The following is a 27,671-nucleotide window of genomic DNA, read 5'->3' as shown; positions in this document are numbered from 1 at the left end:
AACAGGCTGCTTCTTTACCCATTACTATGAAAATGCCCTTTTAGGAAGTAATAGTATAAACAGCAGGGCAGTATAATAGTATAAATAGCAGGGCAGTATGAGATGTAAAGACAGGGAATTCCAAAACTATTTTGGACTTTTTAAAGAATACGTAACATTTTAGGGAAAAGTTTATCCTCAACAAAAGGCAACAAATGAATTCCTTCCTCCAGCAAAGAACTCTCCCACTCCACTTCCTTCTCTCTCATAATGCAGGTATAACCTATTCCTCAGGAAATGGCCCATCTCCAAATTCCTCCTCCAGGAGCTTCTGCTCCTTAACTGATTCATTCCTGTGCTCTCTTCCTTGAGCACTCCACCCCCTCATTAGTCTATTCTCTATGTGGCTCTGCTGTGATTCTTATGTAATGCCTTAGAGTCACGCTTCAGATAGTCACTGCTACTCTAAGACTGGCAGCAGACATGGACAAGGTCATCTGGTAAGTGCTAAGTACATTTTCTTTTGGACTTTTAGAAACCGATGAATCAGTTTAATAGTTGAGACTCAAAAGTTTCCTGGTAATTAACTCGCTTGGCAGACCTATTGGTGATTTTATACTGTTTAAGCAATCCATCACAATGAAGTCCTGTTCCAAATGATCCACATTTCCATTGAAATTACAGAGAGAGTCCACAGTCACATTACCACCCTGCAAAAAATCATTCTCACAGGCAAAGTGGAGCCCAACACTATCTCGGATTCCATTTAATTTGTTTCTTGGAAGTGGTGTTGGTTTCTTCTCAACACAGGACAAAATAACTCCGATGATTAAAAATGATTAAACATTTTGGCAACTAGGAAGCGTTCTCCAATGGTGCTGCTTTAGGCATTCCACCAGCAGTACAGTCTCAAATAAAAATAAAACCATGTTAAACTGTATCTCTCTTCTTTTGAGTGTTTGCTTTTTGTATTTCCTTTAGTAAACAAGAAATGAGAAATGAACTCACCACACCATAGGAATATGTGTCACAAGTTTCTGACACAGGGAGACTTTGGATAACTTCTGGAGCCATCCATGGGAAAGTTCCAACCAAGGACATGTGTGTTGTATGGTTATGGAACCGAGAGGCACCAAAGTCACAGATCTGAGAAAACAGGAATCAATATCAACTTTCTACTTATTGGCTAATTAAGGAATTATCAGTTACAAAAATCTACATCTGAAATTAACAATTTTTTCAAGTAAAAGAAATAGTCCTACCTTCAATACTCCATCAGCAGCTATAACAACTAAAAAAAGAAAAAAGGATAAATTATGACAATCATCTAATTTGTCTGAGCTGTCTTCTACTGAAAAAAACCATAAACTTCTATTTCTGTCTTCAATATGGGATTATGAAAGGTGAAATCAATGTATTTACAGCATTGAGGATTTTGCAAAAGGGGGCTGACATTAAAACAAAAACTTAATTCCATTAGGTACTGATTAAAAAGGCTTCTGAGACACTTGTTTTATCCAAATGCAGTACTATCCAGTAAGAAAGGCACAAATTAGTAGTAGTTATGAGAACCAAAGTTTTACCTGGGTTCTGCCCATGTACTGCCAATGTGATACTGAGGTAGTCATTAGCTTTACTACTTCATATTATATATATGGTTTCCTCCCAACTGAGTGATTTTTGTTAAAGGTGGAGAGAATATTCATTCATTCACTTGTTCATACATTCATTCATTTAATAAATATTTGCTGAGGCTACTGTGGGTAACGCCATGTATAATGCTGTGGAACAGGACTGTAAGCAAGTCTGCCACTGTCTTTGCTCTCAGGGGGTTTATATTCTTATCAGAGAGACAATTAAATAAACATCTACAACAAACTGGGATATATTCCATGATGACAGAAACAATACTATAGAGCCAAAGAACAATGATATCTATGTCGAGGGAGGTCAGATGAAGTTTCCTGTAAGAAATGATGCTTATGCTAAAACCTGAAAAACACAGGAGTTAACCAGAAAGAGGAGAGCTGAGGGAGGAAAGTAGTTTCCTAGGCAGAAGAGAGAGCCTATGCAAAAACTCAGGAGCAGACAAAAAACGTATGGCAATTTTGGAAGGTAGGTGCCAGGTCAAGAAGAGAAAGAGAAAGCCAATGAACAATTTTATGTGGAGGAATGAAATGAGCAAAGGCGCAGAGGGGAGACTATGTCAGAGAAGAATAGACCTGGAGGCAAGGGCATCACTTGGCACTCAAGGTTTTGTGGTCCAGGAGACAGATGAGGACATCTGTACTAAGGCAGTGGCAAAGGACAGGAGAAAAGTTGACAGAGTCAAAAAATATTTAGGATGTAGGATCACCTAGGCTTAATGAATGGCTGGATATTGGGGGAGAAGGAAGCGAACTCAAGGATAAAATCAGATAAAGAAGCAATACAGATTAATGGTTAGAATAGGAGCTCTGGCTTTAAACTGTAACTACTATTTATCTCATTTCTGGCTTGGGCAAACAGTATTGCCACTCAGTAAAGGAAATGCAGGGATGATTTTTCGGGGTTAGGGAGAAAATGAAAAGATTAATTTGGACATAATATATTTTAGTGTCTTAAAAATATCTATGTGGATGTGTCTAATCAGCAGATAGAAAAATAGTTTTGAAGTTGAGATCTGTTTTTGAGTGTTAATATGTAAACAGGGCTTTTATGGGAGTGCAAGAATCAGAGCATAAGAGGAGATGAGTCCAAGGATAAAGTTCTGAAGAACTGTTTCAGATGTTTCTTTTGTAAACCGTACAGTGCCTTGAACATGATAGATGATCAATACTTACTAGTTACTGATGATTTTACCAAGGAGGGAAAATGATCTTTGTATGATCTAATATTTGAAAATAGCCTCAGGGTAAACCTGATACTATAAGTAATAAGCTATAAACTTTTACAAATAGAAATGTAAATATTATTAATTTTATATTCAGCTTTCTCATTATAAGATTAACAAGTGCTCACTAGAAAAACTGCCATTATAAAAATACATAACATAGAAAGTGAAACTCTGGTTACCTTTCCAAGGGAAAAAGAATTGCTATAAGTTAGGTCTATATTCTTTCAATATGAGTGTATGTGTGTTCCTATTTAGTAACTATAATACATATAACTGTTAACTTTTTAAAATGGGGACATTCTCCATTGTTATATAGTCTTCATAATGATAGCAGGGATAAATCCATAATTTAGTTAATCATTCCTCTTTTGTAGAAGATTTAAGATATACTGAAGTCAAATAACATAGTTAAATTGAAATTCTGAGCATGAACTGAAAATTTACAAATTCATAAAACTCTGATCTTTTCTACTACAGCCTAGATTATTTCCTAATGACTTCCTGTTAGCTGACCATATATCAAAAGTGCTTAGTTCCAGGAAGCTTATGTCTAAGAAGAACCAAAGAATACATGATAACCTAGAAGAGGAAAGGACAATCAGACAGGGTTAAATTGGTGGTCCAACCTGGACTACTGATAAGTGGCAGGTGCCAATAACTTCCCTCCCCGCCCCCATCCCTTCACCCCCTGCTAAACACACACACACTCACACACACAAACCTCACAGTCCTGAGGTATGTGCAAGGGTACCTGATCGATTCATTCACTGGTTCTCTTCCACTACTTGTCATCACCACCCATTCTAAGGATCACACTATTAGCATATACTCATTTTAATTAAAGATCTCCTAAAAATAGATAGTTCTCTTCCTCCTTACTGAGAAGGAGCATTTAGAAAGCATGTAAATAATTAATTGATTGGAGGGTATTCAGAAAAGTGGCAAACTCTGATGTTTACTTTAGCTAGTGCTATAACGCTACTGCCTTTCTCAGATAACTCTGAAGTGATGTAACAGAAGAAGCATTCTGTTACCACTCCTACTTGAAGGTAATGTCTAATCCTGCAAGTTATTTTAAAATGCTCACCCTCCAAATTATAAGATACAGGGCCATAAATAAGCTTTAGAAAGTACAGAAGAAGAGAAAGAAGAAAAAGACAGCCTTTACTTTCCAAACTTCCAAACATGTGGCTCATTTCTGGGCACTACTCCAGGTAATACAGGCATGACTGGCATCAACAATTCACACCACGCAATTCAGATGCAACAAGAACAAAATTCAAAATTGATAGTGCACAAAGCCACCTAAAAATAGAAGACTAAAAATATATGACTGCATACTTTGACACAGCAGTATCTCTTTTAGAAAATGATTCTAGGGAAATAATTAGGGATGTCTTGAAAAATTTGGCTGAAATATTAAGCCCAACATTTCTTATCAGAGAAAAAATGTAAACAATTCAAATGTCCACATTCTGGGCTATATTTATACAGTGAAATACTATGCAGCTTCTTCAAATAATATTGAGATTTTTGTTATTTATTGACAGTAGAAAGGCTTCCATGGTATCAGCAGTGAGTCCAATAGTAGGTTACAAAAGATATGTAAAAGAATGATGCTCATTTCTACATGCAAGTGTATGTAATTTGTAATAAAATAGGTAAAATAAAAACATAACTACATTACCGTTTCTTGACTTGAGGTCTCTGTGAATCACCTTGACAGGAGCCTCCATATGTAAATAATGCATTCCTTTTCACACAAGAAGAAATAAAGGCCTATTAATATTTTTCAACATTACATCAGTATTACCTTTCATAGTTTTTCAAAGAACTCAAGAGCAGAAACTAATTCACATGTCTTATTCTTCCATGACTGATAAAATGAAAACAGAGTATGTCTACATTAGTAACATGTATATGTGAAGTCAAATTTATAAGCTTTAATCTCTTAGAGGTTGGAATTTGACTGTGGGTAAATCTAGCTTCTTACAATACCTAATAAGGACACCTTAATTTTCTGCAGTCTGCATGAAAATAGCACAGTAACCACTGAAAGGAGGGCTCCACGACTAAGGTATTCCGCTACCAACTACCTTCTAAATCTGCCAAAGTTCTGAGTAAAATTTGTGGTTTTCATCTGGTTGTCTGCAGGTACCCAACTGCAGATTCTGATGTCCAGTTACCAAAGTTCTGGATGTCTATGGTTACCTGGCTGCAGCTTGGCTTTTTCTCAGTACCCATTCCAACAAGACCTGGGAGTGGATGTGGGGTAGTGGTGGGGAGAACTGGGAGGACTGATTAGTTACGGTTGGTAAATAATTTTATGATCTTCAGATAAAAAAGTATACAGTAGTTACAAAGTATTTCATTCCTTTTACAAGGATAAATCTTTGAGATAATCTGTATTTCAACATACTCCAAAATTCTTTCCATCGTATTTATAGAGCTTTATTATTTTGAATAAAAAATTATACTTTAAAGACACATTTTATGGTTACCACCTTAGTAGTTTTTGACTCTTTCTGTATTTACGTATTGTCTACCCCTTTAGAATAAAAAAAGGATGATTTTCTACTAAAATATATCCTCTTTATTTCTCAAGTTGTTTTTTTCTAACTAATGGCAGAAATAGCCTCCCCCTCACCTCCAAATCAAATAGGCTTCTTTTTAAAATGAACAATGCATTGAAAATAATTTAATAAGAGGCTTTGGCTTTTTAAAGCATATAGAGAGGTTAATTTTTAAATCTTTATTCTTCTATTTTAATTATTATATATTGAAGAATCATGAAAGGACAAAGAAAATTTAAACTCTTGCCTTTTAATGATATCACTGAATGATATCACTGAAGAGTCAAGTTAACACAAGTATTAGTAATTATGTGATCTTAAATAAGATGTAACTGGGATAAAGGAAATTTCTCTTCTGATAAGTTCTACATCCCTCAAACTGCAAAAATTCAATAGTTACAACTTGGGTAGCATTTAATAATCTATATGACTGGATTTCATAGTTACCTTTCTCTTGCTTTAGAATCAAATTCCTTAATAATTTTTCAGGTAGAATCTGTATAATTACTATTACTGGTAGAGATAGTTTCTACACTTGCTGACAAGTAAGGATTTCAAAAAACAAGACTCAAATACAAAAGCTTTAAATATAGGCACTTTCCTTCCTCATGGAAGATTATAAGAAAAAAGTACCATAAAGTATTAGTGTACGATGCATAGTATACATTTAAATAATATTTCATATAAACAATAGTCATCACACACACATAAAATTCTATTTAATGTTTTTGTAGATCCATCTATAATTCTGCCTTATATTTATTGCAAACAATTAAGAAGGCTGAAAAACACTTGCATCAGGTGTACATTCAGGGTTTCCTTAAAAAAAGAATTGGCAGGTGTAACTGAGGAGACTTTTGGGGAGAACTGGAATGAGTGGTGACCATTTTGAAACTGGATTGGAGTTTATCTGCTTTAATTGTTCCTTTTAAGCATTGCTGATTAGCTTGCAGCAATTTCAGATATACTTGCTGGTCCACCCTCCATTATCCTCACATCTAGAAAGAAGAGAATCTTTTTTGCGAGAAGATATTGTCTCAACAGCAATGATGCTGAGCAATGCCTATTTTAAAATGCATGAATCAACCTTTGCTTAAAATATTCATTTTCTGATTTCTCAACATATCATTGCTCCAGTGGATTCAATCATAGGTTAAACTGAAAGGTACATAGCTGAATTTGAAACAGAATCAACAAAAATCAAGCCTTCCTACTTAATCTCTTAAATTCTTAAGTTCTACACCCAGCTTATCAGAGAAAGCTGAAGTCATTCCTAAAGGCTTGATTTTTTTTTTTTTATGGGCCTTCTTAAAGGATTTTTAAATGTTAAGTATTACTTGCGTCCATAAACATACAAGCCTCTTCTCTGCCTCACTCTTCTCACCTGAGGTCAAACACATTAGCCAGACAGGCAAAAGGGATTTTATTAATCTGCAGTTTTGGATACCATCAGTGGGTCCAATCCCATTCTCTCCTTCCCTTTTTTTATTTGTATTTTTTTGAGACAGAGTCTCACTCGGTTGCCCAGGCTGGAGTGCAATGGCCCAATCTTGGCTCACCGCAACCTCCACCTCCCAGGTTCAAGTGATTCTCCTGCCTTAGCCTCCTGAGTAGCTGGGATTACAGGCATGCGCCACCACGCCCGGCTAAATTTGTATTTTTAGTAGAAACAGGGTTTCTCCATGTTGGTCAGGCTGGTTTTGAACTCCTGACCTCAGGTGATCCGCCTTCCTCGGCTTCCCAAAGTGCTAGGATTATAGGCGTGAGCCACCGTGCCTGGCCTCTCCTTCCTTATTTTTAACTCTGGTACCAGTTTGCTACCTAATTTTTTTTTTTTTTTCTAGACTGAGTCTCACTCTGGCTGGAGTGCAGTGGCTTGATGTTGGCTCACTGCAAACCTCTGGGGTTTGAGCGATTCTCTTGCCTCAGCCTCCCAAGGAGCTGGGACTATAGGCGAGTAGTGCACCACCATGCCCAGCTAATTTTTTGTATTTTTAGTAGAGACAGGGTTTCGCCTTGTTGGCCAGGCTGATCTCAAATTCCTGGCCTCAAGTGATCCACCCACCTCGGTCTCCCAAAGTGCTGGGATTATAGGCATGAGGCACTGCACCAGGCCCAGTTTGCTACCTAATTTGATTCCTTCTCTTCCTTGCCCTTCTGATGCAGAGCACTAGAACTCTTGAGAAAACACCAAGAATGACTCAGCTGATGTGGAGCCAAGAGACTTACCCCTCAGTCGGGATGATGTGGCATGTGGTTAAGGGGGTGCAGGGAGAAGAGTTTCCCGGGCTGGGAATCAGGGATGCTTAAGTAGAGCACAGCAGGAAGCAGAGTGACTGATGTTAGCTGTTTTGTTTGCTGTCTATCTATTCTAAGTGCCAATAAAGTAATAACATGCCAGTGTAACTGGCTGAGCACCCTAAATGCAAACATGTGTAAGGTGATGTGCTGTAAGTTAAGTACTACCTATATATGCATTTACATTATTTAAGGGTATTTCCACAATGCTCAGGCAGCCTCCAATAAAGGCACATCACCTTGCTTACAGAGAGCCGGTCCTTGTGTTCTACTGACATGCAGAGAAGTCACTATTATATTACATGAAAATATCTTTAAGAATATGAAAGTTTAAGCATGATTTGAGATGCCCGATGCATCAATACACAATTAAGCAAATTAACATAAAGTCTCAGGTACACCACCCTAAACACAGAGCTTATTATTTTTATAATGTAATGAGGCATCATTCAGCAGCAGCATCTAGCATGAAACTCAAAAAAATTTTTTTTTCACTTTCCCTATTTGAAGAATTTGGTAGGTGTTGATGAAACTTAAAATAGACAATTCCCCAAAGGAAAGACTGCTACTTTTGGAAGTCACACAGTGAAATCAACGTATGAGTTGCTCCCCTTACTGAGTGCTAAATCACATTATATTTGCTTTGTAAAGAGATGCTTGTAGAGAATGGAGTAGTAAAATGTAGAGGCGTTAATTGCCCCAGGAAAATTCAGACACACTTTGTAGGGGTTGCTAGAATACAAATATAACTATCGGTGTTCATTATTTAGATGAAGTTGTTTCCAAAGCAACTCTGACAGTTATAAATAAAGCCCAGAAATGTTCAGTTAGGAAAATGGAAAAAAAAAAGATAAAAATAAATGAAGTTTGAATTTCTTTAGAAAGCATTCATCTATGCAAGAATGTATGAGAAAAAAGACTGGGCACCTTGTTTAGGGGTTTGGTGTATTAAAAATATTTAATTCTAACAGCAATGCCTAAGTAAGTTTACATTAAATGTAAAATAAAATCTGAATTGCTTTTACATGGCAGGACAAATAAAAATTTTTTTTGCAAGTGGTTTCTATTTTTAGCATATTATGTATACAAAATGAGTAGAACTAATCCTACAATAAATCATGTTTTCTGGATACTGAGTCTAAGTAGAGACTTTCAGAACAACAGAACTATGATTTTTCCATTTAATGTGTCAAGCAAGCTAGTCAATTATAATATCACAAAACATGACAAACATGTCTGCCCTGAAGCTACAACTAGATTTTGTGGATAGAAATAAAGTAGAGAAAAGAGGAAGAGAAAAGGAATTCAGGAGTGGAAAGGCAATGACCTAAAATATTATCTGTACCATCAGCTGTGGAATTCTTACTACTTTTGGTCTGGAAAAAGAACATCTAAAGACAGAATAAAACATTTTCTGATGTTAAGTCCCCATTTCAGGAGGGGAAAATGCACCCCACCAATTCTATAAGAATATACCAAATATTATTACCTTTGGCTACATCAGTGGCCCAGGTCATAATGTGATCCATATCCATCTCCTCACTTCTGTTACTGTTAATGTAATCATAGAGTGATCCCAGAGAAGCATATTCTATTTTAAAAGGAAAGATAAGCATATAATTAAAATCAAGGTACATTTCAGAAATAAGACTTTATATTTTCATTGAGAAAATACATTAAAGAATTTAACAAAAGACAGCAAAAATATATAAAAAATTGTTCCATGGTGTGGTTTCTAAAAGTTAATGTCATCCTGAAAAATATCTGTCAAACAAAAGACAGTAACATACGATGAATAGTAAACTTCAGTTGAGAATCAAAAGCCATTTAGCTGGAACTGAGAAACACAAAGAGGTGTTGGAAGAATAAATTTGAAACAAAGGTATGTATATAAATAGGTATTTCTTTAAAAGTTGTTATTCTTATGAGATAGATATTAAATGCATAAATCAGACAGCTTATATGACAGTGTAAACAAATCAATCGTTGTCACTAAGGACTTAGAAGAGCTCTCAAAATTTAAGCACAAAAGGTCAAAAAAGTGAGAAAAATCCTTTAAAAATGAAGTATAAATTACATACCATAAACTCACCTGCAATAAGTATATTATTGGATGATTTTTAGTAAGTTCATAAAGTTGGGCAACCACCACCACAATCCAGTCTTAGAACCTTTCCATCACTACAAATAGTTCTCTTGTGCCAGTTTGCAGTTAATCATCACTCTCACACCAGCCCTACAATCTGCTTTTTCTCTCTACCAGTGTGCCTTTTCTGGATAGTTCATATAAACAGAATCATACAAATTGTTCCTTGTGTCTGACATCATTCCCTTAGCATAATGTCTTTATTTCTTTGTTTCTTTCTGGAGTCAGGGTCTCGTTCTGTTGCCCAGGTTGGAGTGATCACAGCTTACTGCAGCCTTGATCTCGGCTCACTGTGGCCTCCACCTCCCAGGCTCAAGCAATCCTCCCACCTCAGCCTCCCAAGTAGCTGGGACTACAGGCACATACCACCATGCTGAGGTTGATTTTTTTTTTTTTTTTTTTCGGTAGAGATGAGGTCTTGCTATGTTGCTTAGGGTAATCTCAAACTCCTGAGCTCAAGCAATCCCACCTGTCTCAGCCTCCCAAAGTGCTGGGATTACAGGCGTGAGCCACTGCACCTGGCCGCATAATGTTTTCAAAGTTCACTCAAGTGGTAAGCGTATAAGAAGACTTCATTCTGTTTTATTGCTGAATACTATTCTGTTGTATGGATATACTACATTTGGTTTATTCAGTCTCCAGTTGATAGATATTTGGATTGTTCCCAGTTTTTGACTATTACGAATAATGATCCTATGAACATTTGTGTACATGTCTATGTGTCAATATGTTAATTTTTCTTGGGTAGATTTCAGGGACTGATATTGTAGGTCCATATGGTAAGTTTATGTCTAACTTTTAAAGAAACTATCAATCTGTTTTCCAAAGAGGCTGTACCATTTTATATTCCTGCCAGCAATGTATGAGGGTTTCAGTTTCTCCACATCCTCACCAACATTTGATATTGTCTTTTTTTTTTTTTTTTCTGAGAAAGGGGTCTTGCTATGGTGCCTCGGCTAGTCTCAAACTTCAAACTCCTGTTGTCAAACAGTCCTTCCCTGCCATCCTCTGCCTCACAAGTAGCTGGGATTACAGGTGCATGTGACTGTGCCTAGCAGTATTGTCTGTTTTTTTGATTATGGCCATTGTAGTGGGTATAACACTAGTGGTATCTCACAGTGCTTTTAATTTGCATTTCCCTGGTGACTAACGAAGTTGGGCATCTTTTTATGTGCCTATTAGCCCCTTTTATATATTCTTAAGCAAAATATCTATTCAAATCTTTTGTCCATTTTTACACTGGGTTGTTTTATTGAATTCTAATAATTTTTTTTAGTTCTAGATACAAGTCCTTTGTCATATATATGATTTGCAAATATTTTTTCCCAGTTTGTCATTTGTCTTTTCATTCTCTTAAGATCATCTTTCAAAGAGCAGAAATTGTTAATTTTTATAAATTCCAATTTCTCAATTTTTCTTTTATGGCTGTGCTTTTGGTATCATTTCTAAGAACTCTTTGCTTAACCCCAAAGCATGAAGATTTTCTCCTATTTTTCTTCTGAGAGTTTATAGTTTAACCCTTATACTTAGGCTTATGATCCATTTTGAGTTCATTTCATTTTTATGTATGGTCTGAGGTGTGGCTCTAATTTTTTTTTTTTTTTTTGGAATATGGATTTATTTTTGAGACAAGGTCTCACTCTGTTGCCCAGGCTTGAGTGCAGTGGCACACTCTTGGCTCCCTGCAGCCTCAACCTCCTGGGCTCAAGCAATCCTCCCACCTCAGCCTCTCTAGTAGCTGGGACTACAGGTGCACATCACCACGCTGGCTAATTTTTGTTTGTATTTTTTGTACAGATGGGATTTTGTCATGTTGCTCAGGCTGGTCTTGAACTCCTGGGCTCAAGCGATCCTCTCACCTCAGCCTTCTACAGTGCTGGAATTACAGGCGTGAGCCACCACACCTGGCCCCGGCATATCAATTTCTAATTGTCTCAGCAATCAAAGACTGTCTTGGCATCTTTGTTGAAAATCCATTGCCAATCAATGTGAGGCTTTTTCCCTAGAATTTTAATTGTGTTCCTTTGGTCTATATCCCTGTAGATATTGTGCCAATATTGTATTATGTTGATTACTACAGATTTATAAGTTTTGAAATGAGGCAGTCTAAGTCCTCAAAGTTAGTTCTTTCTCAAAATTGGTTTGGCTATGTCTAGGTCTTTTGCATTACCACGTAAATTTTAGGATTGGCTTGTTAATTTCTAAAAAAAAGTCTGCTGGGATTTGGATAGGAATTGTGTGGAATTTATAGATCATTTTGGGGAGAACTGCCCTCTTGACAACACTGAATCTTCTAAACCATAAATATGTAAATGTCTATTTGTTTAGATCTTTAATTTTCTCAGCAATTTTTGTACTTTCCATTGTACAAGTCTTATACTTATTTTGTTAAATTTATACTCAACTATTTTATTCTTTTTGATGCTACTGTAAATGGAATTGTTTCTTAATTTAATTTTTAGGTTGTTCACTCTCAGTATATAGAAATACAATAGATTTTTAAATGCTGATCTTGCATCCTGTGACCCTTCTAAACATGTTTGTTAGTTTTAGTAGCTTTTGTGTGTGTGTGTGTGTGCATTCCTTAGGATTTTCTACCTATAGGTTGTCAGATAAGACAGTTTTATTTCTTCCTTTCCAATCTGGATGCCTATTACTTCTTTTTCTCGCCTGATCACACTGGCTAAAACCTTCAGTACAATGTTGAATAGATGTCAGAGTAGAACTTCTTTGCCTTGTTCCCAGTCTTGGGGAGAAAACATTCAGCTTTTCACCGTGGAATAAGATATTAGCTGTGGGTTTTTGTAGATGCTCTTTATCAGGTTGGAAAAATTCCCTTTTATTCCTAGTCTGTTGAGATTTCTTTTTTTAAACCTTTTTTTTTTTTTTTTTGAGATGGAGTCTCACTCTGTCACCCAGGCTGGAGTGCAGTGGTGCAAACTCGACTCACTGCAAGCTCCGCCTCCAGGTTCACACCATTCTCCTGCCTCAGGCTCCTGAGAAGCTGGGACTATAGGCACCTGCCATCATGCCCAGCTAATTTTTTGTGTTTTTAGTAGAGACGTGGTTTCACTATGTCAGCCAGGATGGTCTCAATCTCCTGACCTTGTGATCCGCCCGCCTCGGCCTCCCAAAGTGCTGGGATTACAGGTGTGAGCCACCATGCCCGGCCAATATTTCTTATTATCAGTGACTGTTGTCTGTCAAATGCTTTTTCTGAATCTTGAAATGATCATATAGGGTTTTTATCTTCTATGATTTTATTGTTTATTATGGTACCTTACATTGACTGATTTCAGATGTTAAGCCAACCTTCCACTTCTGGGATAAATTCTAATTGGAATTTATAATCTTCTTTATGGGTGGCTGGATTCAGTATGCTAATATGATTAAGAATTTTTACATCTATATTCGTGAAGAATATTGGTCTGTCGCTTTCTTATGTCTCTGTATGACTTTGGTATCAGGATAATACTGCTTGTTCATATAGAATATTGGCATCTATTTTCTGAAAGAGTATGGGAAGAACTGATGTTATCTCTTCTATAAACATTTTATAGAATTCACCAGTGAAATCATCTTGGTCTGGGCTTTTCTTTATGGAAATATTTAAAATTACTAATTCAATTATTATTATTTTTTGAAACAGTCTTGCTCTGTTGCCCAGGCTGGAGTGCAGTTGCATGTTCTCAGCTCACAGCAACCTCCGCCTCCTGGGTTCAAGCAATTCTCATGCCTCAGCCTCCTGAGTAGCTGGGACTATAGGGGTGTGCCACCACGCCTGGCTAATTTTTGTATTTTTAGTAGAGATGGGGTTCCGCTATGATGGCCAGGCTGGTCTTGAACTCCTGGCCTCAAGTGATCTGCCTGCCTTGGCCTCCACAAGTGCTAAGATTACAGGCTGGAGCCACTGCACCCAGCCTAATTTAATTTTTAAATTATAGGTCTATTCAGATCTTCTGTTTTGATAATTTGTATCTTTTAAGAAAATTGTTCACTGCATCTAAATTATCTAATTTATTGGCATAAAGACTGTCATAACATTTCTTTATAATCCTTATAAACTTCTGCAGGAGCCATAGCACTGCTCTTTCTTTCATTCCTGATTTTGCTAATCTTTATCTTCTCTTTTTTCTTGATCAATCTAGTTAAAGACTTGTCAAATTTATTAATCTTTTCAAAGACTAAACTTTTAGTCTAGTCTTTAGATTAATAAATCCTTTTGTCTTTGGAAAGATTAACAAATCTAATAAACTGATTTTTGCTATTGCTTTTCTGTTTTCTGTTTTATTGAGCTCTGTTCTAATCTTTATTATTTCCTTTCATTGACTCACTTTGGTTTTAATTGGTCCTTCTTTCTGTGGTTTCTTCAGGTTGAAGCTCAGGTTATCCACTTCAGACTTTTCTTCTTTTTGATATAGGTGTTGAAAGCTATACATTTCCTTCTAAATACTGCCTTATCTGCATTCTATAATTTTAATATTCTATAATTTTGATATGTTACATTTTCATTTTCTTTCACTCCAAAATATTTTAAAATCTACTTTGATTTCTGGACGGGTGTAGTGGCTCACGCCTGTAATCCCAACACTTTGGGAGGCTGAGGCAGGTGGATCACCTGAGGTCAGGAGTTCCAAACCAGCCTGGCCAATATGGTGAAACCCCATCTCTACTAAAAATACAAAAAATTAGCCGGGCATGGTGGCTACTCGGGAGGCCGAGGCAGGAGAATCGCTTGAACCTGGGAGGTGGAGGTTGCAGTGAGCCGAGATGGCGCCACTACACTCCAGCCTGGGTGATAGAATGAGACTTCATCTCAAAAAAAAAAAAAAAAAAAAAAAAAATCTATTTTGATTTCTTCTTTGACCCAGTAGGTATTTAGCTGTCTGTTGCCTAATTTCCAAAATTTGGGAATTTTCCAGATTTCCTTTTGTTGTTAATTTCAATTTTAATTGCATTGTGATTAGAAAACACATTGTATGGTATCAGTCCTCTTAGATGAACTGAGATTTATTTTATGGCCTCCATTATGATGTATTCTGGAGAATGTTCCACATGTACTTGAAAAAATATGTATTCTTTACATGTGAGTTAGGTAGAGTTGGCTGAGAGTGTTCTTCAAATCTTCTATATCCCATTTTATTTTCTGTCTAGCTGTTCTATCAATTATTGAGAGTGGAATACTGAAATCAGTTACTGGTGAATTGCCTATTTCTCCTTTTAATTCAGTTAGTTTTGCTTCACATACTTTGAGACCTGTTTTAGGTGTGTATACATTTCCAATTGCTATGTCTTTCTGATGTCTTGATCCTTTTATTATTTTGAAATGGTTCTATTTATCTCAAGTAATATTTCTTATCTTTGCTGTATTTTGTCTGAAATTTAATATAGTTACTCCAGCTCTCTGGTGCTTACTGTCTGCATGGCATATCTTTTTCTATCTTCTTACTTTTAACCTATTTGTATCTTTGAATCTACGATATGTCTCTTGTAGAGAGTACATAATTGGATCTTGTTATTTTTTAATCTGATTTGACAATCTCTGCCTTTTGATTGAAGTGTTTAGAACATCTACATATAATGTGATTATTGATACAGCTGGGTTTACATTTGTCATGTTTTCTTCATGTCCCCTGTCCTTCTCAGTCTCCTGTTCCTCCTTTATTGTCCTCTTTTGCAATAAAAAATTTTAATCTATCATTTAAATCCTTGATTGATTTTTTATTATATTTACTGAATGACTTTCTTAGCAGTAGTTCAAGGGATCATAAAATGTATCTTAATTTAGCACAATCTACCTCAGTTTAATACTAATCTAGTTACAATAAAATATAGAAGATTTTCTCCAATATAACTCCATTCCTTCCCTTATCCTTTATGCTATTGTTGTGATATATTAATATATCTACATACATTTTAAAGTTAACAAAAGTGAACAAAAACGTATTGCTTTATACAATGTTATGTTTTTATTTTTATTCATCATTATCTTTATTTTAAAGGTAGAAAAACCATAAGTTGAATGGTAATAAAAAACAAAAATAAAAGTAGGAAAACTGAGGTATTTCATGAAAAGTGAAATCCATTGTACAATGCATAATATAGTCAAAGATGCTGAAATTAAATTGGTGTCTTAACTATCATTTCTTACCTTTAACCAATAAACATTATTTTTCTTTAAAGATTATTCATTAAACATAGTGAAAATAAACATCATTAATTAAACACTATATCTCACTAACCTCTTTACATCCATTAACATTCTGTAGTAAAAATAATACTGGTTTTTGCTGTGGCTTCGTATTTCTTTAAAATATTAACTAAAATAGATTTCTGATTTGGGAAACATGATAACCAGTGCCATTTGGTTTTAAAAAGAATTGTATCTTAATCACCAAGACAAGACAGCAAGAAAACAATGACATGGTCACTTGAAGATTCTCTCAGTCTACTCTTCACCATCTAGTCGGACACCCATAAATTAATTCCAGCAAAACGCCTAAGAAATTCATCGATCAACCTCCAAAGCACATCAGAGAAAGTCCTAATATAGTGAACAGTAAAAACAACAATGGCAGCAGAACATCTTATTGAAACTTTTGAGATGATAAAACAGTACAGAACTGGGAACCCTTTGGAATTTTTTTCTTGTTTTGGTTAAGAAGATCATTAATACTTTATAAACTTCATACATATGGCCCACTGTAAGGTTTAAAGAATAAAAGGTTTAATAGAATAAGCAAGAGAATGCCATAAAACCCTTGAAATAAGAAACACTGCTAACTTTTACAAACACAAAGTTCCTCGCGTTTCAATCAAGTTTAGTCAGCCCTCATTATTCATAAGGGCAAGTAGGTCAGTTTACAGACAAGCGGCACCCTACGAATGGCTCTTAGGCATGACACAGTTCTTAAGATAAATATGTTTACACTTGGAACAGTCATGTGGATATTATAAAGATGGCAACTGCAGTCCTGTAAAATTATACCTAAGAAAAGAATGAGTCAACTTATATTCAGATACTTCTAAAATCCCTCATATTTTAAGATGCTGTCTCCATTACTTTATTTGAACAACAAAATACTGTTTGGGGAAAAATATATAAGTCTGAGATGACCTCAATCAAAGCTAGTTTTTCAAAGCTTATAAAGGTCACCTATATGAATAAGACAAAAGAGAGGGAGGGAAGTAGGGAGGGGCAACAAAATTTAACACAGAGCAATTATTCCTGGAACTATGAACTCTCAATTCCAACTGCGGGATGTCACTGAAAACAAGTCTTCTAAAGATCACTTTGAAAAGCTGTCAGTTATGACTACAAATATAGCATATGGGACTAAAATATTCAACAATCCTAATGTTATGCCATTGGGTACTTGTAGCTTGAGATAAATATCCAGAGATAGTATAATACAGAGATTTCCCCAAAGCATGATATTTCAAACATCTTACACTACAGTGAAGACATTGTACTCCGAAAACCATGTTAACTTTAAAAAGTCATTCTAATCATGATGAAGACATGGAATACCATTTGACCCAGCAATCCCATTACTGGGTATATACCCAAAGGATTATAAATCATTCTACTATAAAGACACACGCACATGTATGTTTATTGTGGCACTATTCACAATAACAATGACTTGGAACCAACCCAAATGCCTATCAGTGATAGACTGGATAAAGAAAATGTGGCACATATACAACATGGAATACTATGCAGCCTTAAAAAAGGATGAGTTCATGTCCTTTGCAGGGACATGGATGAAACTGAAACCATCATTCTCAGCAAACTAACATAGGAACAGAAAACCAAACACCACATGTTCTCACTCATAAGTGCGAGTTGAACAATGAGAACACATGGACACAGGGAGGGGAACATCACACACCAGGGCCTGTCGGGGGCGTTTATTTAATGCTAGGGGAGGGATAGCATTAGGAAAAATACCTAATGTAGATGACAGGTTGATGGGTGCAACAAACCACCATGGCACATGTATACCTATGTAACAAACCTGCACGTTCTGCACATGTATCCCAGAATTTAAAGTATAATAAAAAAGATACATGATTAAATAAAATAGTTTCATGACTTTGAAGTTGCAAGAAAGGCAATATTATTACCTTTATTTCATATAAAATGTCATCTTTAGGTACATGGATAGCTAAACTAACATATTAACTATTTTAAATAAGCATTTGATTCTTTCATCCTTTTGGTTTTCCCATTGGAAATTGTGGACTCACTATATATACAGATAGTTACATGCTTTTCAAACCACTTCTCCGTAGAAAGTAGTTTACTGGATTTTAGTATAAAGTATTTGTTTCATTTTTTTGAAGTCATTAAGAACCACATTAAGCAAAAATTTCCTTTTCATTTATAAGATGATTCTTCCCTTTGAGTTTTACGGTGATAACAGCTGGCTTTGAAAAATGTAAACATAATATCAGTATTGTTGAATTGTTGAAACAAATACCATTACCACGAAATCTCTTTGTAATAAAATGTCACCAAGACCAAGCTTCATTTAAATTATAACTAATAGAATAAATTTACGCAAATGTCTGAAATGTGTTATAACAAAATGTGACACTTGTCTCTAATTGACTAATAAAAAAAGACTAGCACAATATCAAAACATGCAAATTAGATGTATCTGTGCTTAAAATAAATCAAGATCAAGTTAAGGGAAATGAGATTGGGCACTTAAAAATTAGTATGTTTTCCTTGGCTGGGTTTAATGAGAATTTGGGCCTGCTGAGAAATCATGCAGAACTAGTCTCCTCTCTTAGAGGAGTAATAGAGGCTAAAGCAGAACAGGTAACTTAAGAGATCAGCCCCTGAGAACAAAGCAATTTCCAGGCATCTGGGATCCTAAATCACTTCTCACCGGAACCCTGGGACCCAGTCTGCCACCCTTTCTTTACTCTTAGATTACCAGATACTTTGGGTGTGGGTTCCTCTCCAATCTGGCTTGCTACAAAAGAGCTACATGGTCTGGTATCCAGCAACTCCTTCCTTCATCTCCCAGCAGCTCCGCCTGCCCTCACGTATTTATGTTTTACACACACACACACACACACACACACACACACACACACACACACACACAAAGAAATAAAAGAATGGGAGTAGTACAGAATGAAGAGGTTTCCAAAGATCAAAGAAAAGATGATCCAGGCTGGGCGCAGTGGCTCACACCTGTAATCCCAGCCCTTTGGGAGGCTGAGGCAGGCGTATCATGAGGTCAAGAGACTATCCTGCCCAACATGGTGAAACCCCATCTCTACTAAAAATACAAAAATTAGCTGGGCATGGTGGCGCATGCCTGTAGTCCCAGCTATTCAGGAGGCTGAGGCAAGAGAACTGCTTGAACCCAGGAGGTGGAGGTTGCAGTGAGCACAGGTTGCACCACTGCACTCAGCCTGGCGACACAGCAAGACTCCGTCTCAAAAAAAAAAAAAAAGAAAGAAAAGAAAAGATGATCCATTATTGTATCTTTTCTTTTGGCTTTGGACTCTGAGTTTCTTGTCACTCCATTTCTTTGTAGATCTGGGAGAAAGATGTTCATTTCCCTTCCAAGGGAAATAAATTGGCAGCTGCCTCTTAGTCTCTTCCCTGGCTCCCCTGATAAACAGGTTTTATATGTCTATGATAAAAAAGTTTCAGCAAACACACATGCACAAGTATACACACACATACACACTCACCCAGAGATCATGTATTCTAGTCCCTTCATTCACATGAGAAAACTGAGACAGAGAGAGATCATCAGTGACCCATCTATGAAGCTCTGGCAGAATCAAGACAAGATCTCACATCTCACAATTCCCATTCCATTGCTCATTCCATTCCACCACTCTAATAAATCATTCTTTCAAGTTCTCAGCACGAATGACAACAGCTGCCTGCTGCAACAACCTTTTCTATTAAAAAAAAAAAAACTACCTCAAATTGAATGGATTCAAGCCATCCAAGCTTCCTCCTTCAGAGCCTCCACTATTTGATAAATATGATAAGGTTCACAGAGGGGTATCTGGCTGGGGCTGGGTGATCAAGGTCAGCTTTCCCGCCTATCTTTGTTTCTCTCTTAACTGCCTCATACTAAGACTTATTTGTGCTCATTTCCAGTGGCAGAGTAAGTGTCGTCATCACTAATCCATGTGATTTCTTCACTCCCAAACTGGACTCAGTTGTCATATTTTCTACTACCCATGCACAGAGCATAGCTGTACAAGGTAGCTTGAAAGGCTCACATAAACAAGCACTTAGTTAATTAAAACTAACATCTCTAGGAACAAAGATAATCATATCAAATCAATACATTCAAAACATTAAAACTCACCTAACAGGTCTCTTTAATAATCTCATAGGTCAATAAGAGAGCTATAAATATACAATCTACTACTACCTCATAATCTGAAACTTGTGTTGTTTTAATTCTTTAGGTTTAATGTTAACTAAACAATGTAAAGCCAGTTGCTTACTTACTGGCTCTACAGGGAAAGAGATATAGATCCATAAAAAACTAATCAATTTAACTGAAGAATTTGGGTAGGTGCAAGTATGAGTAGAGAATGCTAAAGGGATGAATGAAATAAACGATTGACTAGTCTGATACAAATACTGAATGAAAGAAAACTTCCTGGATTCTTTCTCCCTCTTTCAGATGAGATGACCTAGGGGAAATATGCTGGCTAAGAATGTTTCATATCTTCCTACTGAGAGTAAACTCTTGGAGAAAGAATTTCATATCACCACTCAAGTTCCCCTTTCTATCCTTCACCCTCACCTCAAGAAACTAGAAAACTTCATGAATAGCTCATTAGTTGGCCAAAAATATTTTCAAAAAGCATTAAACATCAAGAGTATATAATAAGAAACAGAGTTTCTAGTCTCTTGGGAGTATCACATTTTCTTAGGGAGGAATAACATCAGCCACAAACGAGGATCAGAACACTGGATTCAGATTTAAAAAGTAAATATAACTAGTAAAAAGAAGTAGATACAATGGACACGGAAAAAAGGAGCCACATGGTATATGGGTCAGAGAAAGGTTTAACTTTAAGTCAGAAATCTGACTTAAAATGTGAGGTATGGTTACCTCCCCCTCAACCAACAATATAACCCATTCTTGGGTATTCACATTTTTAAGAAATATAGACTCAAGATAAAAATTGCTACATGCCCCATTTCAGTCACAAATCTAAAGACAGTGAATTGGGGATAAAAGTCCCTCCACTTAAGAACTTAGGTTAAAATGCTACTAAGAGTAAAAGCATGTTAAACTACCTGCCGCCAGAAGATGGTATAACAGCAACCATGTCTCTCTGAGTTTAAGAACCAGTCAGCTCACAGCCTTCCAGAACCTAGCTTGCATAGAAGAGGAGCTTCTGTGGAGAATCAGCCTGAGAAATTTATACTGCTTTGGTTCTACCACTAGCTAGGTGACCATGGGAAAGTTGCTTAAGTTAGAGATGTAGTTTCTTACTAGTAAAATAGGAATTATTTTATCGATCTCATAGGATTACTCTAAGTATTAGATGAGATAATTTATAGAAAGTACTTAATACAATCCTTTTTATTGAGGGTGTTTTGTTGTTATTTTCTATAAAGACAATCCAGGTTCTCACCTCTACCGAGAAGATGTGGCTAATACTTAAAGGCTTTCTTGTTTGACTTTGTCTTAATCAAAGAATTGCCAAGATAAAGATCAAAGTTATTTGTTGTAAAACCGATTATAGACCTACAAGCTATTCAGTGGATTATACAAATATGAGCATAAAGTATTAAAGATATGTGTCTTTCTGTATTTTCATGTGGCAAAACTTTCTATGTGCTGCTTTTTAGAAAGGGTATTTCTGTCAGTTATAAACTGCTGCTCCAAATTATGTGATAATTTAGATCAAGGTCATTACCAACTTAGTTGACCAAACCTGAAAAATATTGTTCTTATGTCAGAGACCTTGAAGAAAGAATGCTCTAATTGGATTAAAATGCCTTGCAAAGAATTACAACACGAATAGCTCAAGAAATCTTAATTTATAAAAGGCCACAGAGTTACAAAAAACATGTTTCATTTCAGCTAATTAAATGAAATTTTAGTTAAATGGCACCTTGAAATATTGGTATTGCAGCTGCGAGTGCATTTAAATAGCATTTACGCAGATATAATTAGCACAATTAAACATGGGTAGAAGTGGAAACACTATTCTTAATTATATTGATATAATCAGTTTTATTAATGCTTTATAGCAACAAAAGTGACATCTGACAGTAACACACAATTCATGACTGAGCCTAATACTAAGCATTTTAGCATATTAAGGAATCTAAACCTAGGTAATTGGAAAAAGAAAGAAGTCAAACACTGAATTCTTACCTGTGACAATGCCATAGTTGGGAGGTTCAAGAATTACTCCATAAAACTGGATGATGTTTCTGTGACTGAGGACACTGAGTATTTCTGCCTGTACAAAAAATAAAATGCAAAGTTGCACAACATTTCACATTTATAATAGTCAAATAAAACAGGCTTCCTACTCATTTTTTTTTTGAGTTAGGGTCTTGGGGTGTTGTCCAGGCTAGAGTACAGTGGTGTGATCTTGGCTCACTGCAGCCTTGGCCTCCTGGGCTCAAGTAATTCTCCTGCCTCAGCCTCCCAAGTAGCTGGGACTACAGGCACACACCACTACACTCAGCTAATTAATTTTTTTTTTTTTTTAAGAGATGGGGTCTATGTTGTCCAGGCTGATCTCGAACTCTTGGGCTCAAGCAATCCTCCCACCTTGGCCTCCGAAAGTGCTGGGATTACAGGTGTGAGCTACCATGCCCGGCCTTAGTTTTCTTTTATGTACATTTACAAAGGTATATATGTGCCCAACAAGTATGTGATTCTGCTAAAGTTGTCTTTCTTGAAACTTGAAACATTTCTACTGAAGCTTTCTGAAAATTTAAAAAGAAAATGGGGTTGAAGAAGCGATAAAAGAGGCGCTTGCTAGCAAGCCCACCTGACTGATAATGGAGGAGAATGACTGAAGAGATACCCCATTTATTTACAGTGAAGGTCCTCTTCCTAATAGTCCAATATATGTATTTTGCAAAATGTCTGTTCTGAGAGGCTACAGCCAGACTGAACTTCTGTTGGTTAGATGAGTCAATAATAAGTGGGTATTCAGGTAATACCCACTTATTTATCTAATCATTTATGCAAAATATATTATTGTTCTCCTTCTGTATGCAAGGTACTATAAACATATAAAGGTAGATTCTTGACCTTCAGTGGTGATTTGACAGGAGGCCGTATTTATACATTTTGAAACGTGTCAAATACTAGAAAGTGGTACTGAAGAGTGACATGGTAATGGTAAAAATAAGTTGTATTTATTAAACTTAATTTTTAAAACAAAAAACCAGATACTATAATATATATCTGCTAATGTCAATAGAAAGATGATCTCTAAATAAATCATATATTCATCAATATTTTATGACTTTTATGGAAATAAAATATGGCTAATCAAGAATTATAAATATAATGAGGTATAAAATCACGTAAGTTAAATATAGAAAATATTCAGTATTTTTCAATGAAAGGCATATTACTGGCAGTAAGTAGACAGGAGATTTATAAGTCCCCACCCCAGAAAGAGGATCATCAAGAAGAATGTCAGCAGTTAAAGAAAATGGAGACACTTTGGTCAGAAAGGGACTCCCCTTTGGGAATGTGTACACTATGAATTAGTGTTATTTGCTATCAGTTTTTTTCATAGGATAACAGTTGGGATTTCATTAAAAACAGCTGTGAAACTGGTTTTGAAGGTGGTGTAACTAGGTGGAAAACAAGTTTGAGGGTCGGCATAGGGTCAATATGAAATTGAGATAAAGAATATCACTGATTGCATGAGACGCTTATCAAGCTTGATTTGACAGTGTTTTCTTATAGTAATACATGTGTCAAAGGGGGCTATCGCTGCTTAATCAAACAATTCCTTAATACTTATTGAGTGCCTCGTGTGTATAGAGGGGTCTGTGTTCATCAAGCAACCTTCTTCTCATAGTTTAGTTTCTCAAGTAGGAAGAAGATGTATTATTTGTGCAACACAACTATTCATCCACATGGCAACTCTACTTCTTACTATAATAATAAATAATAAAGTTTATTTATTATTAGAAATAATAAAGTTTATTTATTATTATTAGAAATAATAAAGTTTATTATTATTAGAAATAATAAATAAAGTTTATTAATTATTATTATTAGAAATAATAAATAAAGTTTTTTGTAAAAATAGAATGTATGTGCAGTTTGGAAATCACAAAGCCCCCATTTTAAGTGGTAGGACCAATTGTTTGTGAATAAAGCATTAAAGTTCAATGTGAGTAAAGCAATAGAGTTAATGTTTGAACCAGTATTTGTCAAACTGAGGCAGTGTTATCCTTCGGAATATTCTTTGGGGCACCTGAATTTTGTGATCATTAAAGATTTTTGTATCAATAAAGAATAAATACAAGTATATTCTGAATCCTTGGATGACCACTTTACAATGCAGCATGATGGGATTTTCAGTGTGCCAGCTAGTTTCCATGTTTATATTTAAGATATTGCCAAGTGATATCTTGAGGAGATAGGATTGATCATTTCAGGTGCTGGTAAGCATGTCTAACAGCTGTTAGGCTGGCAAATGCTAATGTCAAAATAACAATCATTATCCTCTATCCCCTTGTTGTGCTCATATTTTTTGCAAAAAAATTTGCAGTATTATTTCCAAGTAAATGACATTTTCATGAAATAAGATTTTAGGTTCTTATATAATAAACTAAGAATCTGATTTAACATAATAAAAACAACATGTTATTTTAGAGTGCTGTACTGATTTCATGGAAATGGGCCAACAGTAAACAGAGGCCGACTGAATAAGTAAGTGATATGTTTGTAATAAATGAAGGTCAAATGACATCATAATGTCAGCAATTCAAATAAGCTCCAATAAAAACAAGTGTGAGGTTAACCAAATTATTAAAACCTGTGTTGTTGCAATCACCCTCTGACAGCAAGCAGATATACTCTCTGGATTTTGCCTTTATAGGCACCTGCTTGCAAGAGCTCATTAAAAAAAAAACTGTTGCAATAAATGTGTAGTAAATAATTTCTCACTGAATTGCTGTTTTTCCTTTGTTTTCCAGATTTATATTCTGGGATAATCTAGCAAATGAGCTGCGCATCAAAATAATGGATTAGTGGTTTAAAAATGTGTTCACTGTTAAAAGGAAAACATGATAATGATGAAAGCTAAAATAATGGTCCATCATACAAAAGTATATCTTTTTACACTATTAAAACCAACATAAGCCATTTATTTTCAGTAAATATAATTGGATAACAATCGTTAATTTAAACTGTATTGATTTTATTTTTAATTGAAAAATTGGTTTTGAATTTACCTGTATATGAGAGTTATAAGGAGTTAATTCTTAGTTTTATGTTTACGTATATTTAAGTTACACAGAAATAATTTCAGTCAACATGTGAAATCTGGAAGACTAAAATTTTCTATATAAAAGATCTATACATTTCTCAGTGTGCAAAATGCTATTCTAGGGAGTCAAACAGATACTTGGACCCAATGTCCAAAGCAGCATTATTCACAATAAACAAAAGGTAAAAACAACCAAAGTGTTTATCAACTGACAGATAAAATGTGAGGCTATATATAAAAACAATGAAACATTATTTCTGCTGTAAATAGGAATTAAGTTTGGATATGCACTGCATCATGAATGGGCCTTGAAAATATTACGCTAAGTAAAATATGCCAGGCACAAAAGGGCAGATACTGTATGATTCTACTTATATGAACTATCTTGAACAGACACATTCAGCAATAAAGAAAGCAGATTAGAGGTTGTAACCAGGGGCTGATGGGAGGAGAAAATGAGGAGTTATTGCTTAATGGGTACAGCGTTTCTGTTTGGGGTGATGAAAATTTTTGTAAACAGACAGTGGTGATGGGTGCACAACACTGTGACTACAATAAATGCCACTGGCCAGGTACGGGGACTCATGCCTGTAATCCTAGCATTTTGGGAGGCTGAGGCAGGAGAAGAGAAGCACTTGAACTCAGGAGTTTGAGATCAGCTTGGGCAACATAGTGAGACCTTGTCTCTACTAAAAATAAAAAATTAGCCAGGTGTGGTGGCACATGCCTGTGGTCCCAGCTACTCAGGAGGCTGAGGCAGTAGGATGGCTTGAGCCCAGGAGGTCAAAGCTGCAGTGAGTTGTGACTGTGCCACTGCATTCCAGCCTGGGCAACAGAGTGAGACCCTGTCTAAATAAACAAATAAATGGCACTGAATTATACACTTAATTACGCTGAAATAGCAAATTTTATGCTATGTATATTTTACCACAATAAAAAAGTTTAAAAAATGGTATTCTAAATTTTTGCAGAGATGAGTGATCAGAGTCTATATATTCAATAGTCATCTTAAAGTTATACAAACTACGGTCTAACTATCCATAAGATAAATATGTAATTTTCCAAACTAGGACTTGGAGGATCTAAGAAAAGACTGGGACAGACTGCAACAATATATATACATTTTTAGACAGAGTCTCACTCTGTCGCCCAGGCTGGAGTACAGTGGTGCAATCTCCACTCACTGCAACATCTGCATCCCAGGTTCAAGCAATTCTCCTGCCTCAGCCTCCTGAGTACCTGGAATTACAGGCACGCACCACCACACCCAGCTAATTTTTGTATTTTTTTTTTTTTTCAGTAGAGACAGGGTTTCACCATGTTGGCCAGGCTGGTCTCGAACTCCTGATCTCAGATGATCCACCTGCCTTGGCCTCCCAAAGTGCCAATTTTAACTCAGGCTCTAAGATTCTCCATAAAATAAAGGGCCCCAATCTGAGATATAAACGGAGGAGTCAAGGTCTATTCATAAAAATGTCTTAATAGTCATGTCCTATTAGGGTACCAAAATGTCTCTACAGATTATTGTTTGCCTGCACTTATTGTTTCCAGCTGGGGCCAGTTCCTTTCTCCTTTCCTCTTTCCTTTATCAGAAAAATTACAGAAGTTTTAGTTTGTTGATTAACCTGGGAGGTCGTGGGTATTTTGTTGTTAGTTTTATCGGCATTTCTATAAGTTTACAGGGGAAAACGAGCCATTAGCTCAGTTTGCCATGTTTCCAGACATCGACTAACACACAGGTTCCAAACGACTGATTCAGAGATATTAAAAGAAGTTAAATATCATAGTTTTAATTATCTTCCTTTGAAGTATTTCCAACAGTTAAAAAATATCTCCATCTTCAGAAGGACTCTTTTCCTTCAATTCAAAACTTTTTTTCAACCTAATCCCAAATTTTATTTTGTTTATTTAATTTTGGAGAGCTGCCATAGACTCCTTAAAAGATTCTGTGTCTTTAAAGCTTGTTTTGCAAACATCGACAAATGGGACTAATTAAACTGAAGAGCTTGTGCACAGCAAAAGAAACTGTCAACAGAGTAAACAGCCTACAGAATGGGAGAAAATATTTGAAAACTATGCATCTCACACAGGTCTAATGTCGAGAATCTATAAGGAACTTAAAAAAGTTTACAAGCAAAAAACAACCCCATTAAAAAGTAGGCAAAGGACATGTAGACACTTTTCAAAAGAAGACATACATGCGGCCAACAAGCATATGGAAAAATGCCCAACATCTCTAATCATTAGAGAAATGGAAATCAAAACCACAATGAGATACCATCTCACACCAGTTAGAATGGCTATTATTAAA

The 27,671-nt window shown here is 35.8% G+C and overlaps 1 protein-coding gene across 11 annotated transcripts in view; it reads right to left on the bottom strand.

Annotated features, from left to right (window-relative positions):
• The window catches only part of MAP3K20 (mitogen-activated protein kinase kinase kinase 20), a 192,844-nt gene that overhangs the window by 76,928 nt on the left and 88,245 nt on the right, over positions 1-27,671 (bottom strand). For all 11 annotated transcript variants that reach the window (XM_055379183.1, XM_055379179.2, XM_031008624.3 and 8 more), the window contains 5 exons: positions 22,264-22,351; positions 9,215-9,316; positions 4,542-4,607; positions 1,242-1,270; positions 988-1,125 (listed from right to left, as the gene is read on the bottom strand). In XM_055379183.1, coding sequence (XP_055235158.1) covers positions 988-1,125; positions 1,242-1,270; positions 4,542-4,607; positions 9,215-9,316; positions 22,264-22,351 — 423 coding nt within the window. The remainder of the gene's footprint in view (positions 1-987; positions 1,126-1,241; positions 1,271-4,541; positions 4,608-9,214; positions 9,317-22,263; positions 22,352-27,671) is intronic.

This window comes from Gorilla gorilla, chromosome 11 (assembly GCF_029281585.2).
Source record: "Gorilla gorilla gorilla isolate KB3781 chromosome 11, NHGRI_mGorGor1-v2.1_pri, whole genome shotgun sequence".
Taxonomy (NCBI): Eukaryota; Metazoa; Chordata; class Mammalia; order Primates; family Hominidae; genus Gorilla; species Gorilla gorilla.
This window is presented reverse-complemented; position numbering and strand designations above follow the sequence as displayed.